This window comes from Acyrthosiphon pisum, chromosome A1 (genome assembly GCF_005508785.2).
Source record: "Acyrthosiphon pisum isolate AL4f chromosome A1, pea_aphid_22Mar2018_4r6ur, whole genome shotgun sequence".
In the NCBI taxonomy this organism is placed as follows: Eukaryota; Metazoa; Arthropoda; class Insecta; order Hemiptera; family Aphididae; genus Acyrthosiphon; species Acyrthosiphon pisum.
In genome coordinates, this window is record NC_042494.1 from 55,940,220 (window position 1) to 55,960,260 (window position 20,041).

General features: G+C 27.8%; 1 protein-coding gene and 4 non-coding genes across 5 annotated transcripts; all 5 read right to left on the reverse strand.

Annotated features, from left to right (window-relative positions):
• Positions 1–3,243: 3,243 nt before the first annotated feature.
• LOC100160301 (uncharacterized protein) lies at positions 3,244–7,112 on the reverse strand. The gene is given in 7 exon segments (NM_001161958.1): positions 3,244–3,665; positions 4,029–4,103; positions 4,211–4,282; positions 4,821–4,900; positions 5,048–5,138; positions 6,360–6,429; positions 6,908–7,112. Coding segments are annotated over 7 exon segments (687 nt in total). The 5' UTR covers positions 7,004–7,112; the 3' UTR covers positions 3,244–3,462.
• A 3,326-nt stretch (positions 7,113–10,438) lies between these two features.
• Mir3053 (microRNA mir-3053) lies at positions 10,439–10,501 on the reverse strand. The gene has a single exon (NR_040236.1). It is a non-coding gene; the product is annotated as a microRNA mir-3053 (primary transcript).
• A 294-nt stretch (positions 10,502–10,795) lies between these two features.
• Mir3016 (microRNA mir-3016) lies at positions 10,796–10,858 on the reverse strand. The gene has a single exon (NR_040179.1). It is a non-coding gene; the product is annotated as a microRNA mir-3016 (primary transcript).
• A 57-nt stretch (positions 10,859–10,915) lies between these two features.
• Positions 10,916–10,979, reverse strand: Mir3024 (microRNA mir-3024). Its single transcript, NR_040188.1, has one exon. It is a non-coding gene; the product is annotated as a microRNA mir-3024 (primary transcript).
• Positions 10,980–11,661: 682 nt separating this feature from the next.
• On the reverse strand, positions 11,662–11,723 carry Mir3032 (microRNA mir-3032). The gene has a single exon (NR_040196.1). It is a non-coding gene; the product is annotated as a microRNA mir-3032 (primary transcript).
• Between the last annotated feature and the right edge of the window lie 8,318 nt (positions 11,724–20,041).

Sequence of the window (20,041 nt, forward strand, 5' to 3'; positions counted from 1 at the left end):
GTAGGTAACTAAAAAATTGCTGGTTAATTCTTCATACCAAGTTCATGATTCCCACGTGAACACGAGCATGTTCAGTGGGGCCCATTATTATTTATTGTGTTGAAATAAATATAAATATTCTCTTTGATACGAAGTATAAGAAAATTAAGAAACAACATTTTACTGTGTAAATGAAATAATTGTATAACTGGAAATTATAAGAATATTTTATAATTATTGTTACCTATATTATAATAAAATAACAATTGTATAATAAACATTAAACATAAATAATACGAATACTTATAATAACATATAATATATATACATCACATTTTCAAATTCAATAAAAACATCGCCCAATATGTCTAGTATAAAAGCACATGACAAAAAATGTACATCCTTTTCACAGTGTAGTTGTAACAAAGTTGTTAAAACCAAATATTTAGGCGTCACATTTGATCAACACTTAAGATGGAACTTTCATATATCGGAGCTTAATATGAAACTGCACAAATTATACACATTTTACAATATGTCAAAACACTTTTTAAATATTCACTGTCTAAAAAATACTTACTATAATTTAACCCAATCCCTGATAGAATATAGTATAGTAGTTTGGGGTAACGCGGCACAAACCCATATAAATTGTTTACAGATAGCACAAAACACCTCCTTAAAAATAATCTATCACAAACCTAGGTTTCACTCATCCAAAAATTTATACTCCGAAGCCAAAATACTAACAGTAAAACAATTATATTATAAAAAAACTCTATATTACATGTCAAAAAAAAATTTAATACAACCGGTCGTTCATACTTATAACACAAGAACTGAAAAGTTAATATACCCAAAAATGACCATAACTAAATACTACAATAGCTATATGATAACTGGATTGAAACTTTATGAAAAAATACCCATTTCTATAAAAAACTATCCAAACTTTGATACCTTTAAATTATTAATTAAGAAATAGTAATTGACAAATGAAGTAAATCCTTAGGTTAACACACAAATCACATAGTATAATATTATTTTTATTTTTATCTTTATTTTGTTTTTATTTTGTTCTTATTATTCATTTATGTTATATACAAAATCTTTTTAAAAAACTCGCGATTGTTATTCATATATAGATAGGTAACTTCAAGGTACTTTTTTATTATTATTTACTCATTTATTTTAATTAACTAATATTATCCACTTTAATCATTTCAATTATATTCTTTTAGAGACTTACGTCTATCAATACAAGGAAAAATCCTTAGTGATAGACGTTGCAGTGTAATAATAAATATTAATCATGTACATATTATCTTCAAACTGCTAAATAAACATTCATTATTATTATTATTAATATCAATATCAAATACGAAAATAATGAATTATAATTCAGAAAAATCCAGGCTTTTTGATGCGGTGGAGACAATTCTCATCGTCTGTCCGAGTGAAGCTGTGCACGTATTGCTGATAATATTTCCCCCGGGTCAAGCTAGTAACTCCATTATTTTTCATGTGATATTTGACTTTTTGCTTAGTATTTGGATTTACCGTGTTTTCATATCAAATATATTGACTTTCCGCATATTTTTTTATTTTAAATTGAATTTTATGATAGATTTTAATAGGAACTATGCTATTTTCACATCAAAAAACGGTATAAAACCATCAATGTGACAAAAATCTCGAATTTTACGAAAATTGGAGTCATCCTGTTTTTGCTCATAGCACGGCAAATATTGGTAGTTATCTGATTTCATATTTCATGCTGCATTTTATTTCTTGTTCGTGTGGACAAATGGACAATAATAAACATTTGATGAAGTTGTCAAACATTTCAAAGTTAAAACCTTAATCCAAATAATGTATAGGTTTATACTTAAATATATTTATCTTAAATAAGTTTTCAGTGTGCTTATGTCGCATAATATGCAGAATTTTACTATGACTTGGAAATTAAATATTTAAACGAAGTAAATAGTTTGTTACTCCGTAGTCCGGAGCTCCATTCCCTTATTCTTTTTAAAACAAACTTCCAATTTCCATAGACCGCATGACACTATACAAATAGAAATAGAGATTTATTCCATCCCATATTCCCATCCCATCCTCACAAACTACAATATGATAAACAATTTGTATAGGTATTTAACTGTCAAACCATAATTAGATACTTAGGCATAGGAAATGTTTTGATAAGTACTAAAGTACCTATAAAATAAAATAAGAATAAAAAGTAAATATTATATAAATATAATATATAGAATCACGGTTATCTATACCAGTGGTTCCCAAAATGTTACGACCACAGCACCACTAGGAAAAAGTTTCGTGTTTCGTGAAACTCCAATGTCTGTAAAACGAATATTTCATAGCAATATATTATAATAGTAACTAATATTTATAGGCAAACTTTTTCTCCAAGTATAATATAAAACAATTTTCTCAATATTCACATAGGTACATCTGGCGGAACCCTAAGATTGTCCCACGAATATCTCGCGAGTCTTGCAGGATAAAATATATTCATACCTCATATATTAGTAATTCTATTATATTTATAAAATCTGCTGAATAGACATGATAATATATTAAATACCTATATGGTTATATCTAAAATCATGCCTTTTCCTGTTTAAAATATATTTAAGTATAATATATATAGGCGTAAAATGGGGGGGTCTAAGGGGGCTATAGCCTTCCTGGATATTTGTTTAGTCCCCCCCACCATTTCGTAATTCTTTTAGTTAGATTTTTAGCATATAAATGTTGTACTGTTGTGTACCAAAAATATAATAGGTTATAGCCCCACGAGTGGCGGATCCAGGGTTTAATTTAGGGGGGACCTCCTAAAAAAATTACTTATAAGCCATAAATACTTTAAAATATTTCTGTAAGTAAAAAGAGGAGTCTGTTGCCTGTTGAAGAGGTCTGGGGGGCTGAGACCTCTACCCCCCTGGATCCACCACTGAGCCCCCCTATATAAATTCATCACGCCTATGATAATATATAAATGCATAGTAATGTATCGATTTACCTAGCTATTCTGCTATTAAATTATTGTAATATGTGTATGCTACCAATATATTTTACCTTCTTATGTACGTATATCTGTTTAATGTTTAGTGCTGATCATTATCATTAACTTAAGACAATATTATTGAATATTATAACATAATATTATTATATTCGATATTGTATTATATGTTTAATTTTGTGTATATATATATATATATATATATAAAGTAACAAGTATATTATTTACGATTTTATTTTAAACATTTTAGAACATTTAAATTGGTACATTACATCAAATTTAAAAAAAATATTTGATATAAATATGTTTAATAATTTTAATTGGATAATAGTATAATACAACAATAATACATATGGTATGCATTGTATTTTACTTCTATATAATTAACTTACAATACCGATTAGCAGATTAAATCTGATTAAATCAAATTTTGATGATCAGCAGAAAAACATTTCGTTGTATTGATTTTCCGTTGGATATTTACAACCTAGCTGGTTAATAAACTTTAATGTGTGGATATCTAATTGAAGAGATTTAAAGTGCTCTACTATATGCCTCCAGATAGTATCTTTACCAGGCGTTTTATTATGGCACCAAATAACTGTTAACGGATTGCCCTTGTCTGTATTACTTTCATCAACTAAAATAAAAAATAAAAAAACAATTTAGTTATGTGGCACAACATTATATTAATTGCAACTATTAAAGACTTTTTATACAATGAAATAATGTATTATTTAAATATCGTAATTACGTGGATAACTAATGTATACAACTCACAGTCTCACAAAGAATCGCAAAAATGTATATGTTAGGGTCTAACAGTTAGACTTAGACAATACCTACTAAAAATATTTAAAAGTTAAATGTAATTTATAAAACTATATATAAGACGTATAGAAGAAATTCTCCGTAATAATATGCCCTAATGGCGAATACTAATTTCATAACACTATTATCTAATATAATAAGCTCTTATAACTATTTAAATATAAATTCTTACTTTCGGCCATTGTGGTGATCATATAACCATCCTTTTCACTAGAGCCGATAATGGTAATTCTATACCTTAAAAAAACTAAAAACAGGCATATATTATTAATTAATTAATTAATTATCTTATTATTTTTATTAAACGATTAGGTATGTTTGATGTTGACCCCCGATCATCTTATATGTGCTTACATTTTTGTCCAATAACATTGTCAGTAATAGAGCATTCCGATGCTGATAATACACTCAACGGCATTGTAGCTCCTAAAAAATAAAATATTATCTATTATTAGTTGTACTTTTCACATAAAAATTGATTTTTGATAATAATCGAAAATGTAATTAGATTTTATAAGTTGTATATTGAAATAACCGTGCTTGAAACTTGAAAGTCGAATAAATTGGGAAAATTACAGAAGAAGACAGCGCATGACCGTCAAGGCGTATAGACTATAGACCTTAGACCATAAGCTGGTATAATTATTATAGTATCTAGTGACCCGAGTCCGAGTGGATCTTGGAATGAAATAACTGGTCCGACAATTTGCAGATTCGACTTTAGTTGGACACTATAATTAATTGAATATTGTTATAATATAGATACGATTATAAGATGTTATTTACAAAATAAAGACGCGATATGCAAAAAAAAGTTGGTACCTAATAGTGGTGTTCCGCCTCTTACAGCACCACCATTTTCACTGCCCTTTTACAAGCACTTAGTCGTAACGTATTACATATTTACATAGATACAATGTTAAATAATTTATAATTATTATAATATAATATGCTCATTGCTTACGGCTGTAAATAAAACCTTGAATGATTTTATCATCGCCCGACGGCGCTGCACCTCCTACATCGACTGTTACTGTAGAGGACCTGAAGATCATAATTGTAAGCGAAAGCGTATGGAAAAATAGTTTCCATTATTATAATAATACAAATTAGGTACAATTTATGAGAAGTATAGTTGTTGTTCGGTCATATTTTAACTTTTGGGCTCATGAAAAAGTAAAAACTACTTACTCGTTGTTGATCGAATTCATATACACTAGCCAGCCATTCTCCTGGAGAGCAATAAAGTCTGCTGATGTACATTCGCACGGTTTTTCGTTATCTATTTATGAAACAAAATTATTTCTACATTTTACAGTTTGAACACACTGTGTCGATTATTAATGTATTAATATTGTATATCATAAATCGTTGACGTTATATTAATACGTTAATAGCTGCATATTGACGCAAAAAAATATCTTCTGTTATAGTTACCTACATGTTGTTCAAGTGTTCTACAAACGATTTAAGATACCTAGTACTATCTTAAATCGTAGTTCTACATTTCTGTGTATTATATGTAGGTACTTATAAATTGTAAGGTGTATTTATTTCAGGATTTAGGCCAACTATTCTGATTTTTGAGCCACTGTTCGATGGGATAGATTTATCCCCCTGGATTTTTTCAGTGGTAGTGTTTTTATAAATATTTTATTATCTTTGAGAATATTGATAATTTGTTGTTATCTGTGTTCCAAAAGTAATGGTAAGGATATAAGGCCATTTTTGAGAAGCCACCTGTTTTGGCTCTATACAATATATTCATAGGGATATTCAGTGGTGTAGGAGAAAGCGGACTTAAGTATAATTTTAACCCATCCCTCAGTAAATTAAAACGTTTACACTTTTTAATTCAGATGGGTTTTCGATGTAGGTATTTGACATTTGACCCATTGTAGGAGTTTCTTGCTTATTATTATTATTAAATTATTTAGTTATTTTCAAATCATTAAGAAATTCCTACAATTCCACTTGACCTTTATGCTATTAGATTTCAATGCCCCAAGGGCAAAGAGTACAGTATTAATATTAAAATATAACATTCTATAATACTCCTATATTGCAGTTGTATTAATATAATATTATTATCCTCTAAACGTGATATCACTGTGTTTAATAGTTTAAGCATAAATAATATAAGAAGCAACCATATTAATTTGTAAATAAAAAGAGAAGACTCATATTATTAGTTTAAAAATGTTTTTTTTTGTTTTTACTTTATTAATTATCACCTCGATTATTACTAACAATAATAGTTTTCTAAAAAATAAGTCAACAATTATTAAAAAATAATTGTGTCATAGAAAAAATTACTGTTGAATATTTTTGTGAATGCCTTCCTGCAGGGTCTCCAAATTGTAATATTTTAGGTCAATTACAATTTACAATTATTTTATCACCCATTTACCCTGATCTCAAGTATAAGGTCATTCGTAAAATATAAAATACAAATTTAAATGTACAATACAAGTATTTTAAATGTGTTTAAACAAAACCGTACTTGTAAAAATATTACAGTCTTTGCCGTCTTTGCATCCAGTCGCCATAACTGCATACCACCTGCCAGTGAACTAAAACAGTAATACCAAGATCATTAGATTTTTAAATATTTGAATTATTTTTTTAAATTATTAAGTATTTATTGATAAACCATTTTTGAATAAACAACTTAGAATAGAGGTCCAAAAAAGTTAAATTATTGATTGAAATATAAATATGAATGATACTTATCATGTACATAACAAGTTTTTATTAAAAATGATTTAGAGATAAGATTATATTGCTAATTTACAACCATAAGAAAACGTTTGAAATGTCAATGAAATGTCAATGAAATAAAATAATTATATTTACACATAGTTATTTTTTAAAACAGAGAAATAATTATTTGAAAGCATTTTTTTTACAAATGTAAGTATTTAAATATTTGTCATCTTTCGAATAAGTATACGATCATACGCTTTATTTTAGAAGTATTGATAAGTACTTGGCATACATACACTTCGAAATAAGTAATAATGTAATTAAATGAATTGTACAATACATTACATTTGTAGTTTCAATAGAATAGTCTGCGTTAATGCCGTGGAAACATTCTCCTCCCAAGATAATTAAAATTGCCGAAAACACCGTAAGCTTATTCATTGTATTTGATTTTTTTTTTAACGACGCTGGTCTGGTAATTTGCGTTATTCAAAACAAAAGTGTATCCATTTCATAATATGCTATACAATCATGATATCGAAGTTCGAATGACTATACTGTGTGATTTGAACAGTTGCATGGTATTGTGTATTTAGATAATTAAAAAATTAAATCATATAATGTTTTGTTGTTTAAACAGATGCGTGATTTTAAACTGTATTGTATTCCATTTTTTATATTAAAAATTAAAATGCAAGAATAAGTAAATATTTACTTCATAATTGTTCAAAATTGATTAGTGCTCTAATTGTTTTTAATTTGAATTAATTATTTCAACAAAAAATTATCCAACACATTAACACGTTATAGGTTACTTTATTTTACTTATTTACCGATACATAAATATTATTAATTGCAATTCATTTTAGAAATGCAGAAAATAAATTATAAACAGAAATTTTATGTAATTGTTTTTATTAATTATTATGTTATAACTGTTGAAGAGTTGGGAAAATTACCTTTATAATTATCATTTATATCAAACAAACTATAGCCTTCGAGACATAAAACTCACGAGGAATCTATTGTATTCAAATGTCCAACTATTTATCCTATATAGGTAATAAAATTATAAAGTTTTAGGATTTTTTATCCAGTGAATTATTTGCAAATGTTTGTGATTTTGACGAATTTCCGTAAATATTTTAACTTTATTGTAACTCTGGTATGGACAATATTCATTAATTAGGTATTAATATTTTTTACTTGTAAAAAACATGGTGAAAATATAGAATGTGAAATAGGTATATGATATATTGCTGTTGCAATTGTATTTAATTTCATTAATAATAATATATGATGTAGTAATGATTCATAAATTATAATACATACTACATAGCCTGCACAATATATAGCTGGTAATCAGGGCCACAACTAGGCTTTGTGGGGCCCTAGTGCAAATTTTATTGTGGGGGCCCTCTTAAAGGCATTTTGTGTTTTGGGGGCCCCACTTAAGTGGAAAGGAGGCCCATTTGGGGGTGCTATGCACCCCCAGTCCCCCCGTTAGTTGCGGCAGCAATACTGCTGGTAATACCATATAGCTGTAGCAGAGAGAAATGCAGGTATACATGGTTATTGAATTATATTTATATACCTATTAATTAGTATTCATTTAATCATTTATAGATTTATTGATTTGCCTTCTTGTTATTATTGTTTAATAAACAATAATAATAATTTAATAATTAAACTAAAAATTTTTTGTCCTGGGGTGGGGGGGGGGGGGAAACGTCCATGGAACCATGGGAGGGACGTCTTACAATCATCATAAATTAATAAGTAACAACAAAGCGGATAAGTGGATGTCGCTCTGCTGTACCTATAGTAAGTTACAAGTGAGTCACTGTAATGGATGGTGTTAAATTTGAATTCAATGATATACTATCATTGTATAAGAAAAACGATTCTGATTTCTGAGCGAAGACGGTCCTTGATATTAATAAGTACCTATAATATATTTGATGATAATATTATTGTGAATAAAGTAATTTATATATAACCTATTTACGTGGAACCTTGTTTTAAATTTTCAATCCTTAGATATAAAAATTGAACATCTTATACATTTTTAATAATTATTAAATTTTAAATTTGATAAATTTGGTCAAAATTCGAACTTTAAATACTTATATGAATATCCAATCTTGTAAAAATATGAACTTCAAACGCTCATAAAAATTCAATTTAATTTGCTTGTAGACATTTTTTTTTTGATAAAAAATGACAATCTTATGAGAAATCCTGTATTACATTTTATAATTTTAGATTTAAATAGAAATTTTCTTATGAATTTCTAACTCAAAACAATTTGCACATTTTCGTAAATTTTACGTATTTTTTCAATATTTATATTTTAAATGCTTATAAAAAAATTGTGCCTATGTATTTTTAATATTTTTCAACTGCTATTGTAACAATATATCAGGAGTCTTACATTAAATATTCACACTTTTTTACCCAACAAATAACATTTTATTGATTTGATATTTAAGTTAAAATAATTTAATAGTAATATAAAGTTTTTTCTGGCCCTGGAAATTTTTTTTTTTAATTATCTGGACCACCATACAATTTAATTTCCGAAACCTTGTCCTAAACGCCGGAGGCTAAACGACCGGCAGTTTAACTATTAAAACTTCCGGTGTCCAAATGTCCCATCTTAATATTTGACGGGGATGAACCATCCGTTTACAATGCGAGTTGCGACACAAGTTAAGTACGTACATTAGGTTTTTATTTATTATTTACGTTTTATAACCACCACATTTCCAACAAATCGGAATTTATCATTTAAAAAATGTTATTATTGTTAACTATAGGACAGTATAAAATAAATTCTAATTGTACAATAGAATAATGTGTTGTAAAAAAAAATTACCGAGACCTTTTTTTTCGTAAAACGCTGTACATATTTTTTCAGAGTGAATTTTTTTGGTGTAATCTACGACGACGTTATTGGTGGTTTTATTATATTTTATATGGGGCTGCAACAAGTAACAACACATGTGTGTATTAAACATTTATACTGCTGCAGTATTGTGTTGGTTTCTTTTCGATGGATATTACAACGGCGTAGCGGTCGGTCAGTTCTTGGAATTCTTACTGTATACACTATACAGTGTAGGGGTACTACAGTATAGTAATAATAATAATATACAGGTAGTTTCATCTGTTCAGTCACTTTTCATTGTACCTATATTGAAACATTTGAAACGTTTTATTTTTTGCGAGCAGCGGCCAGCGAGTATATTATATTTTACAACATTTAAGACGTATAAGATATTTTATGTGTTGTATACGTCTGAAAACAAACCGGATGTATTTTTATTCTGTATCCGCAGCGCCACAAGTGCGTGCCATACCCATACGCGTATAATATAATATTATATAGATGGTATTATAGTCCAGGGGTGGACAAACTTTTTTTCGATAAAGATTACCGAAAATATTATAATATTATTTTCCTCTGAAGTTTGAGTCTCCTCAAATACAAATTAAATTACAATAAAAAAAAACCGATTGATAGGTCGTTCGCGATCGATTGTTTGACCGCCCCGCCCCATAGGTTATAGCGAATTACCCAAAAATGTAATGTTTTTTTAATGGATGGCAAATACTTACACACCAATGCCAAGATAAATGTGTGCAACACACAAAATTCTAATAACTCACATATATGTGGAAGTCTGAAAAAATGATTTTTTTTTTTAAATCGTTAGGAATAAGGTCACCAAATTATTGGCAATACAATAATACGTTTTATTAGGTACAATAAATATTTATACAGCTGTGTGCTAAATGATACCTTAATACATACTAAGTATATTATATTATAATTTATAATAATAGTTTCGACGACTTTTTTTCATCATACATTATGGTACCTTATTCAACCGTGGGATTTTCAAACACAACACTCGCACAGTGAATAAGTTACCTTGATGTATGACAAAATAAATAATATGAGCAAGCCTAAGAAAATACCATAACGAAGATTATACATTTAAGTTGAATTATTCAATATTTAACAGCAAAAAAAATAAAAATAAACTAAATATTATTAAAATATTCTATAAATATTAATAATTACAATACTATATTATAGTACATTACAAACATGAAAATATTGTGTTTTGAAAAATAAAAATATACATTTGATAAAATAATATAATAATTATAATACTATTTAGTATTAATACCATGCGAAAAAAATTGACGATTTCTTATGAAATTCCGTAGGTAACAATAACATCTTTAGATTTCCACAAAAAGGCTAAAGACGTATGTGTTACCAATAGGAATCTTTCACAAATAATAAATATTCCTATGGACGCAGATTTGTCAAAGTCTAGTATTTTGAAATTTAAGATAGCTGGTATACGAAACAATTTCAACCGGCTCTATTAAATCCCAAAGAATACTAAACCATGTACGCGCAGCCGAGTTTTCGAAAGATATCCAGGGTAATGGCGGTAGTGGAGATACAGAATTATCTTGGAATATTTATAATAGTATTTAACTAAATCTCATATAGAAAATCCGCATTCCGTTACCCACCTTGAATCCAATACATGATTTCAAAAAGTAAAAACTACAAATAGTTTTTATTAATCCGTTGTTTATATGATGCATCATAGAGTAGTAAACATCTTTAGCAGAATATGATTTGTATGTTACTAGCAAAAAATGTTTATACTACCCGAATGATTGCTCATTACTGCAGCTATGCATGCCTATATCATATTATAAAATACTAAAATATATACAAAACTAAAAACTAAATGATATCTATATAGGTATTATGCATTTACGCGTTTATAGGTAAGTATTTTGAGTATATTATATAATTTTTAAGACACTATATTATATAATCGAAACTAAATTTTGTACGTATATGATAATATAGAATGTTTCTAATTTAATAATATAATGTAAGTAAATAAGTTAAAAAAAAATAAATTAGGTTTGAATAATTATGCATTTAAATTATACATTCATATAAAATAAAAATACATAACATTAAGGTTAGCTGCTAATTACAGTCGCATTTCATGATGTAAAATTAAATAAAATTATGGTTGCGAATGTGGTTACCATCAATCGGTAGTATAAACTCTAGTCACAATTTTAAAATTCACTGTTACTAAGAGTTATACTAACAGTTGATAGTTACCTCAGCTGTATAATATTATTTATTAGTTATTACTTATTACAATACGATATACAAACCTATACAATAGTTTTTAGATACATAATTTTTTTTTTTTTTAAATACATAAATAATGCGGTATATATTATAATATATAATATAAATAATTATTAAGATTACCTCAAAGATTTCCTGCATGGTGGCGAATTCAAGATATTAAACAACTCGTCTCTCAGCGTCCGCATTAATCGGTTTCTACGGTTCAAAACACGATCTTATACTGATCCCGAACGCAGTAAGAGCGTGGGCGCGCGCGTTTAGCCTTTGTATAATATTGTGCGTAGAAGGTCAGTCAAGCGAGAAGGGATGATGATGATGGTATACCAGCTACCTGCTTGCGCCAATGGTCGTTTACAGGGCGATTTCACTCAATTCCTCTGAAATATGTAGAGAACGAAATCATGTGGTTTTACAACACGATAACATGTTTTCAATACATATAGCGCCTCATGTTCAATAACATGGTTCTTACTTCTTAATAATTTTGTATTATATATTCGATATACCTATCAAACCACATCTATAATCTATATACAATATATATAGTACCTACACTTATATAGTTATATATTATATTTTATAATATGTTTTAATATTCAGTATACATTCACGTTATCTATGTGCGGGCAATCTAAATTATCTATAGTTTTTGAGCATATTGTTGCCTGTTGGACATCGCAAAAAAATAAAAACTGAAAAAATGTCCGAGGACAGTCTGCTTTGAAAAAAGTTGGACAAAATGTCCAAAAATACAAAATATTTTATTATATTTTTTTAAAATCACAATTGTTCAAGAAAACGTAACCTATTTTAAATTATTATTGTAGAGTGCAATGATCGATGTCTGTTTTGACTATTTATTATAAATTGTTTATAATATCTTTAAAAGCTAAAAGGTTTATATTTTTTCTTATGTATTTTACAACTTACTTTTATATTGACCATTATTTTATATTTTTGTATCGAACTTTAATATTTGTTAACTGTAGGACGTAGGTAATAACTAATAAGTACCTATAAGGAATAGTAATCAAATATAATACTGCACTGCAGTGTACCCTCGGTAGCTAGAAATTCTCGACATCTCAAACAAATTAAACTCTTCTTCAAATATCAATAACACATTAAGATTTTAATAACTCTAAAACCCACCGCGTCCGAAATCGTTTTCACCAAAACTTAATACATAAATTCATTAATTGTACCTATATTCTTTCTATATTATATCTATATTATATTAAAATGTATTCTAATAATAAATATACCTATTTCAAATTTTCAAATATGTAGAAAATGTAATAATGTGAATATGTGATGTTTATTGTTTATATTATATATTACACAAAATATTTCAAAAGGTGTAAAGAGGTACGTTTTATTATACGTATAGGTACCATTGGTGGTAGTGTAGTACTTATAATATTATGTATTATGGATATACCAATATGCATGGACCTATGCCCTGCTACTACCATAATTTATCACGAACAATTCAATTGTATTTTGTATAGTGACAAGTATAGTCATGTAGACCTACCTGCGATCTTGGCTGAAAACTCAAAATTCGGGTTTTGAAAATATCACAGTATATCATATTGTGTGCGTGCGTGTGTTGTGTTGTGGGAGGGTGTGACGCGTGTATAATATTATATATATATATATAATATATAATATATGTATAAAATGATATATATATATATATATATGTATAAATATATTATATATGTGTATATTATATACCGTCAGGTGTTCACCATCAAACAGGTACTTCTAAACGTTGTGTGGACTGAACATGTCTGTTCAACCTGCAGTGCTGTTCTTTATTGGCATAATCTGTAAGGTGAATAAATAAATATTTCATTTGTATTTGCAAAAAAAACATTTAGGTACTTATCGAATCACTATATCACTATTTTTTTTTTAAATTCTTTGTCACATATTTAATTAAAATCATGTGGTTAAGTATAATAGGTAATTTTCGTTGCTTAAACAAATAATAATAAAGTATTATCAATATTGATTAAAGTGTAATAAGTAATTCATGAATTCACACATTTGACACACAAGCCATTTAAAATAAATACTCAGATTTGTAATTTTTACAATATCATTTAATTTAATCTATAGAGAAAATTCAACAAAACAAAATTAACGCCATTTTATAATGTGTAGAGAATTTTTTTTAATAACTATGATGATTAGATAATATAGAATATAGATGCATTGATGCATATATGAAAGAAATGGTTCAGAAATATAATATTTTTTATGTTTATATTTAAATTAAATTGCCTACCAATATAAAAAAAAAATAGTTAACTATATACGGAAGGACCGAAGTGTTATCGATATTGTTTTTGTATACAATTTTATTATACCCAACAAACAGTTAACTCATATTCATATTATTTTCATTGAAGTAATACAAAAAAAAATCACAAATTTAATTTATTCTTTTATGTTATAGATAAGATAATACGTTATGTAGGTATTTCCGATTTCGACATTTCGTTTTAAATACGGGGGAATTCTGGCTCATAATATCTGGTTTGCTCACCAGTGGTAATAAGTAATAACTGGTCCAATACAGCGTTTGACGTATGTGATTTTAACGAATGGCAACTTATACTAAAAGACTTTAAAACTACATTCGTATAATCGTATGAATTTGTGTCTTACAAAAAAATATATAAATTATGAAAAGTATTCTTAAATATAAACAGCCAATCCATTATAATCTAATACAGCTATTAAACTTTTTATTAGATGTAGGTATTGTATAAATTAAATATTTAAAAGTGTAATTTGAGCAATATAAGTTGAAATAATCACAAAAATTACTTAAAATGATGCAATAACATTTTTTATTGATTTGATTGAACTATCGTTATTAAAATTGCATTGGGTATATACCTAAAATTATTATTCAAAATTTCAAAATTTTACAAATTATTATGTAGGTATTTAAGAATCCACAACATTTTTAATTTAAATACTTTAGAATGTGATTTTTAAAGAAATTTAAATATTAGGTACCTATGTTAAAGAGACAAGTACACAATTTAATTTGATGGAATTGTTTTTTCGTTTACTTACGAAATATTAAATGTATTGATTTTAAATATATTAGGTACTATTGCAGCAAAAACAAGTTCTCATGTCTTTTAAAATAATGACAGTCAGTTGTCGTTTACGCAAGTATTTCATGAAAAATAAAGTAAGTCAAAATATTATTATACTAGCTGCGATCTATAAGGAAAATATTATTTTAGAATTATTTTTCATTTGTTTTTATATGGGGCTCGAAATACTTTTGAGTGGGCTAAGTCTTGTACATAATTTACGCAGTGGAATACGAATACGCTATATGATATTCGTAGAACTCACAGCATAGATCAAATAACACAATGTCAATATAGATAGTCAATGTCAATGCTATCATTTATCGCTCATTATTTTAATTTGATTTGCCTCACTAGTGGCACATGGTAGTAGAAATCTCCTGGATACTAAGTACCTAAATAAGTCTTATTTTTCACATCCTCCTGCCAAAATGCGCCACTTGTGAGCCAAATCCAAATTAAAACAATGAGGAATAAATTATTGCACTGAAGTTGTTCATTTATATAGTGTTATTTAATCTATGCTTAGAAGATTTGAGACCATTTGTGGCGGGCCATGGGGGGGGAGGGATTGTGTGATCAGCACCCTCTGAAATCATTATTTATGTAATTTATTGTTAATTAGTAGTTATTTTATATTAGTAAAATAATAATAAATAAGTTCATACGTATTATGTATTGGGCAAAGAATCGTTAAATATATACCCAACTATTATGATTGTTTTGAAAAGGTTAAAGCTTAAAAAAATTAAGTAAATTTTAAATAAATTTTTAAGTAAAATGGTCGGAGAGCTGTTTAAGTTGTTGATGAAACTTGGCTACAGTTCACCCTATGTTTGCATATTATGTAAGATTTCATCAGTCTCTCAGTGACAAAATTGTGTTTAAACTGTAATTGACATGTAGATTGTAGATTGTACGAAGAAACGAACATCAGTAGATATGTATTCGTTTATCACGGTGTTCGCATATCACGTTATTCGTTATTACTTATTTATTAACCTAGTATTGTAATATTGTATGCCAATATTTTAGATTCTGATTGGATGAATGAGACGATGAATGTATTGGATTTGACAATGATGTGTGTTTTTTTATTTTTGTGTCTGTCATCACGGTTTGGGGCAGTAAAACTGCTTCGATTTCTTCAACAATATCTTGTTTGATGGGAAAGTGAATCTAGTTGGGGCATTAGGGAGGTCAAAATTTAAAATTTCCAATAGTTTTAAAAAGCGCCGTAAAATACAAAAGAAAAATTAAGGAAAAACGAGAATTTTTACGCAAAAGCTGTTTTCGAGAAAATTGATTTTGGTTTTTGGTGTAACTTTAAAACAAATGACCGTAGATACATGAAATTTTCACTGGTTGTTTATATTTCCATTTTCTATACATGATAAAATTTTAAAAATATTTTGATTTGTTTTGAACTGTTTAGGGACATTTTCAGTTTCCAATTTTATTAGTTTTTTTTTCTATAAATGTATTAAAACTTTATTTGTTGATTAAAAATACTTGAAAATTTAATGCATGGCTCCTACTATATTGTTACAATGACATTTGAAAAATAGTAAAAATCCTTAGTTACAGTTTTTTTTTATAAGCATTTAAAGTTCAAAAATTGACAAAATATGTAAAAATCACAAAAAAAATGTCTACAAAAAAGTCAAATTAAATTTTTATGAGGGTTTGAAATTCATATTTTTACAACATTTGATATTCGCTTGATTTCTAAAGTGACGATTTTCTTATTTTATTGTAATTAAAAAACGAAGGACTGTAGATACTTCAAAATTTCACTGAATGTTTATATTAGCATTTTCTATATACGATAAAATTTTGAAAATAATTTGACTCTTTTTGAGCTGTTTACGGACATGGTCAGTTTTCAATGTTTTTAGTTTTTTTTTCTATAAATATCAATTAAGTTTTATCTGTTGGGCCAAAAAGTGTACAAATGTAATACAAGGCTCCTGATATATTGTTACAATAGCAGTTGAAAAATATTAAAAATACATAGGCACAATTTTTTTTTTAAGCATTTAAAGATCGAATTTTGACAAAATTTATCAAATTTTAATTTGAATAATTATTTTGTAGTTAAAAATGTATAAAATGTTCAACTTTTGTATCTAAGAATTGAAAATTTAAAACAAGATTCTACGTAAGTAATTTTTTCTGTTACCAAAAAATCTAAAAAATACATTTACACAGTTTATTTTTATAGTCATTTTAAGTTCAAATTTGGACGAAATTACATATTAAAAACCTAGAATGACTATTTTATTCTTGTGATTGCATAATATTATTCGTGGGTATACTGGAAACTTCTAAAGTATACTATAATATATCTATGATAGTATCATGGTTTCTTGTTGATGTATAACGCGTTATAAGTACCTAATAGATATTGTGATATGATTAATTTGGAATTTATTATTATATAATATTATTGTAAACCATAGGTTAATGTAGTTATCAATATTATTATCATTATATCAAAATGTGTTGTAAACAAAACATTCCATTTTTGGTTCGAATATTATTAAAATTTACTAACAAAAATACAAGACTATATTAGGACTGTTGAAAGCTGGTAGTTTTTTTGTGCAGTTTTTTGTGCAGTTTTTTGTTGCAATTTTTTGTTCAGTATCAATAAGCGGAAAAAAATATATTTCCAGAAATCCAATTTTAATTTCGAAAAAAACATAACAATTTCTTCGCTTTTTGTGTGTTTTGTTGGAAGTTTTTTTTTTTAGTAATTCAAAAGTAAAAGTGAATTTTGAAAAAAAAAAGAAAATTACTCTGGTACTATAATACTAATTAAACAATACTACAGATCATAAATCCATTTCCTACATAATCTAGAAAAGAGATTAAGGAATTCAAATATATGTTTTCAAAATTAAAATAGCCAAAAGGGCTTTTGCTACTGGGTGAATTTGTCTTCCACTTTTTGGGAGTTTTGTAGCACATGTAAGTTGAACATTTTTTTATCACAAAATATACAGACTTGACTGCACTGTACTTTACTGGGGTTCAAGAATCTTAGCCGTCGTTTATCTTAAATTACATAAAGCGTTCGGGGAACTCGCACACACTAATGATCAGTCACTACTCACATAGATATAGTACTAACGATGGATGTACAATATTTCCTAAAACCGACCCCTTCAAAATGGTTAACTCGACAGCCTTAACTTTTAATTTTTATCAAACATATAATATAATATAAAAAAAAGTAAAAAAAAATTCGGGGGGCACGTGCCCCCAGTGCTCACCCCCTGACTACGGCACTGCGTCTTATTATGCATATTTATTTTGATAGTTTTCACTAGGTATTATTTTATTCTGTGGTATTATTGTACATTTGTATCCATATCGTGTTTTTAAAATCTTTAAAGTTGATATCCAATTTCCCGTTTATATTGATGAATATTTAATAAATTATAAAAATATTTTTTAATAAAATATCTATTTTTATTTATGAAAATTGTGAGTAAAGAAAATAATAAGTGCATAAAGTAGATACAAAATATATTATATTTTGTATCTACTTTTTACTCAGTAAGTTCCGAGTCCTAGACTAATAACGTTGTTATATTTATAAAGAAACAGTGAATTAAATGTACTAATGTCTAATATAATATATTATCTTTTAATTTATTTGGTACTTACGACTTAATAGTGTCTATATGAGCCCATCAGCCATCACAATTATTCCGTCTTGTACTGACATACAATACTGATTACCGAATACTAACTGTAGGTGATCCGATAATCGCAAAGCCAAAAGGCCACAATCGTCGCTCTTATCTGAACGGGTTTTCCCAGATTGGTAAATAATAATTTGATTGCTATTCATTCTTAGGTAGGCGGACACAAATATAAGCAATTGCCAGATAGTCGTCTTCGAAATAATTAATACAGGTACCTATGTATATCAATATTATCATAAGAAGATAGGTACTGTATTTTTACAATGTTTAAAATAAGATTATATAAACGCACAAAGCATTAAGCGTTTAAAACTTAGGGAAATATTCTGTTGTAATCTTTTTTCTTATATTTAGCTTTTACAAAAAAAAAATAGTCGGATTGCCTATTATGATACTATACCGCACATCGCTCCAATTATAAACTTTAAAATGTGTTTAAGAATTTTTTTCAGTATAATGTTGGGGGCTGTAGTTGCCACCTGATATTATAAGAAAACTGAAAAGTAGCCCGCGGAGGGGCATTGTTCACTTTTCCCACCCCCACCCCGCAATAATATATTCACTTAAAAATATAAAATTATTCGCAATATGGCATTATACCCAATAATAGTAAACAGTAAATATGTACCTATACTACTTTAACAGCAGTCATCGACAAAACACTAGCTATGATCTATGCTTGACAAACTATAGGTTATAGGTCACCCGTTATATAAGCTAAGGTCTGCACTCATCCAACTCTTCCGAACAGACTCTGAAGGTCTACCCCTCCCCAGGTATCCTATTTCCCTCCCCGGGGTCTTGGGAACTGAGTCCCCAACCAAGATGTTCGTTGGACCTCGAGTTTGGCGACCGGAGCTAACATGGCGTAAGGTGCCACAGTGGTAATCCCCCCCCTCCATGACTTTTTTTAACTGGAGAACCATATTGGTACTAATATAGTATATTTTATAGAAACAACAAATAAAAACCGAAATCCCCTATGATAGCTGTAAGTTGTAACTAAGTACTCAGATAATATTACTTCGTAATTAACACTAATCTCTATTGAAAATTGCTCAAATATATTGAAATAATACAGTTAAGCTCGGTTTTTAGGAATTTTTTTTCGGAAACCTACAGGTAATAATTATATTTCAACGAGTTAAGTAAATGTTTCACCCCCCCCCCCCCACACACACACACACACACACGCACAAACATGACCAAAATACGCCACTGGGGAGCTACTAGTTTATATACTTTTTACACTGTAACAGTGCAACTGGTTAGGTTACAAGAGCCAAAAGGTCAACAGGATCTCAAGTTTTGAGACCGGATCTGTTGGCTGTTGTCTAGCCGAAAATGATTGCAAAAATAATTATTACTTATATTAGATTAGTTTAACATATAGATATATAATGACAATATAAGAGCGGAGTGCGAATGCGTA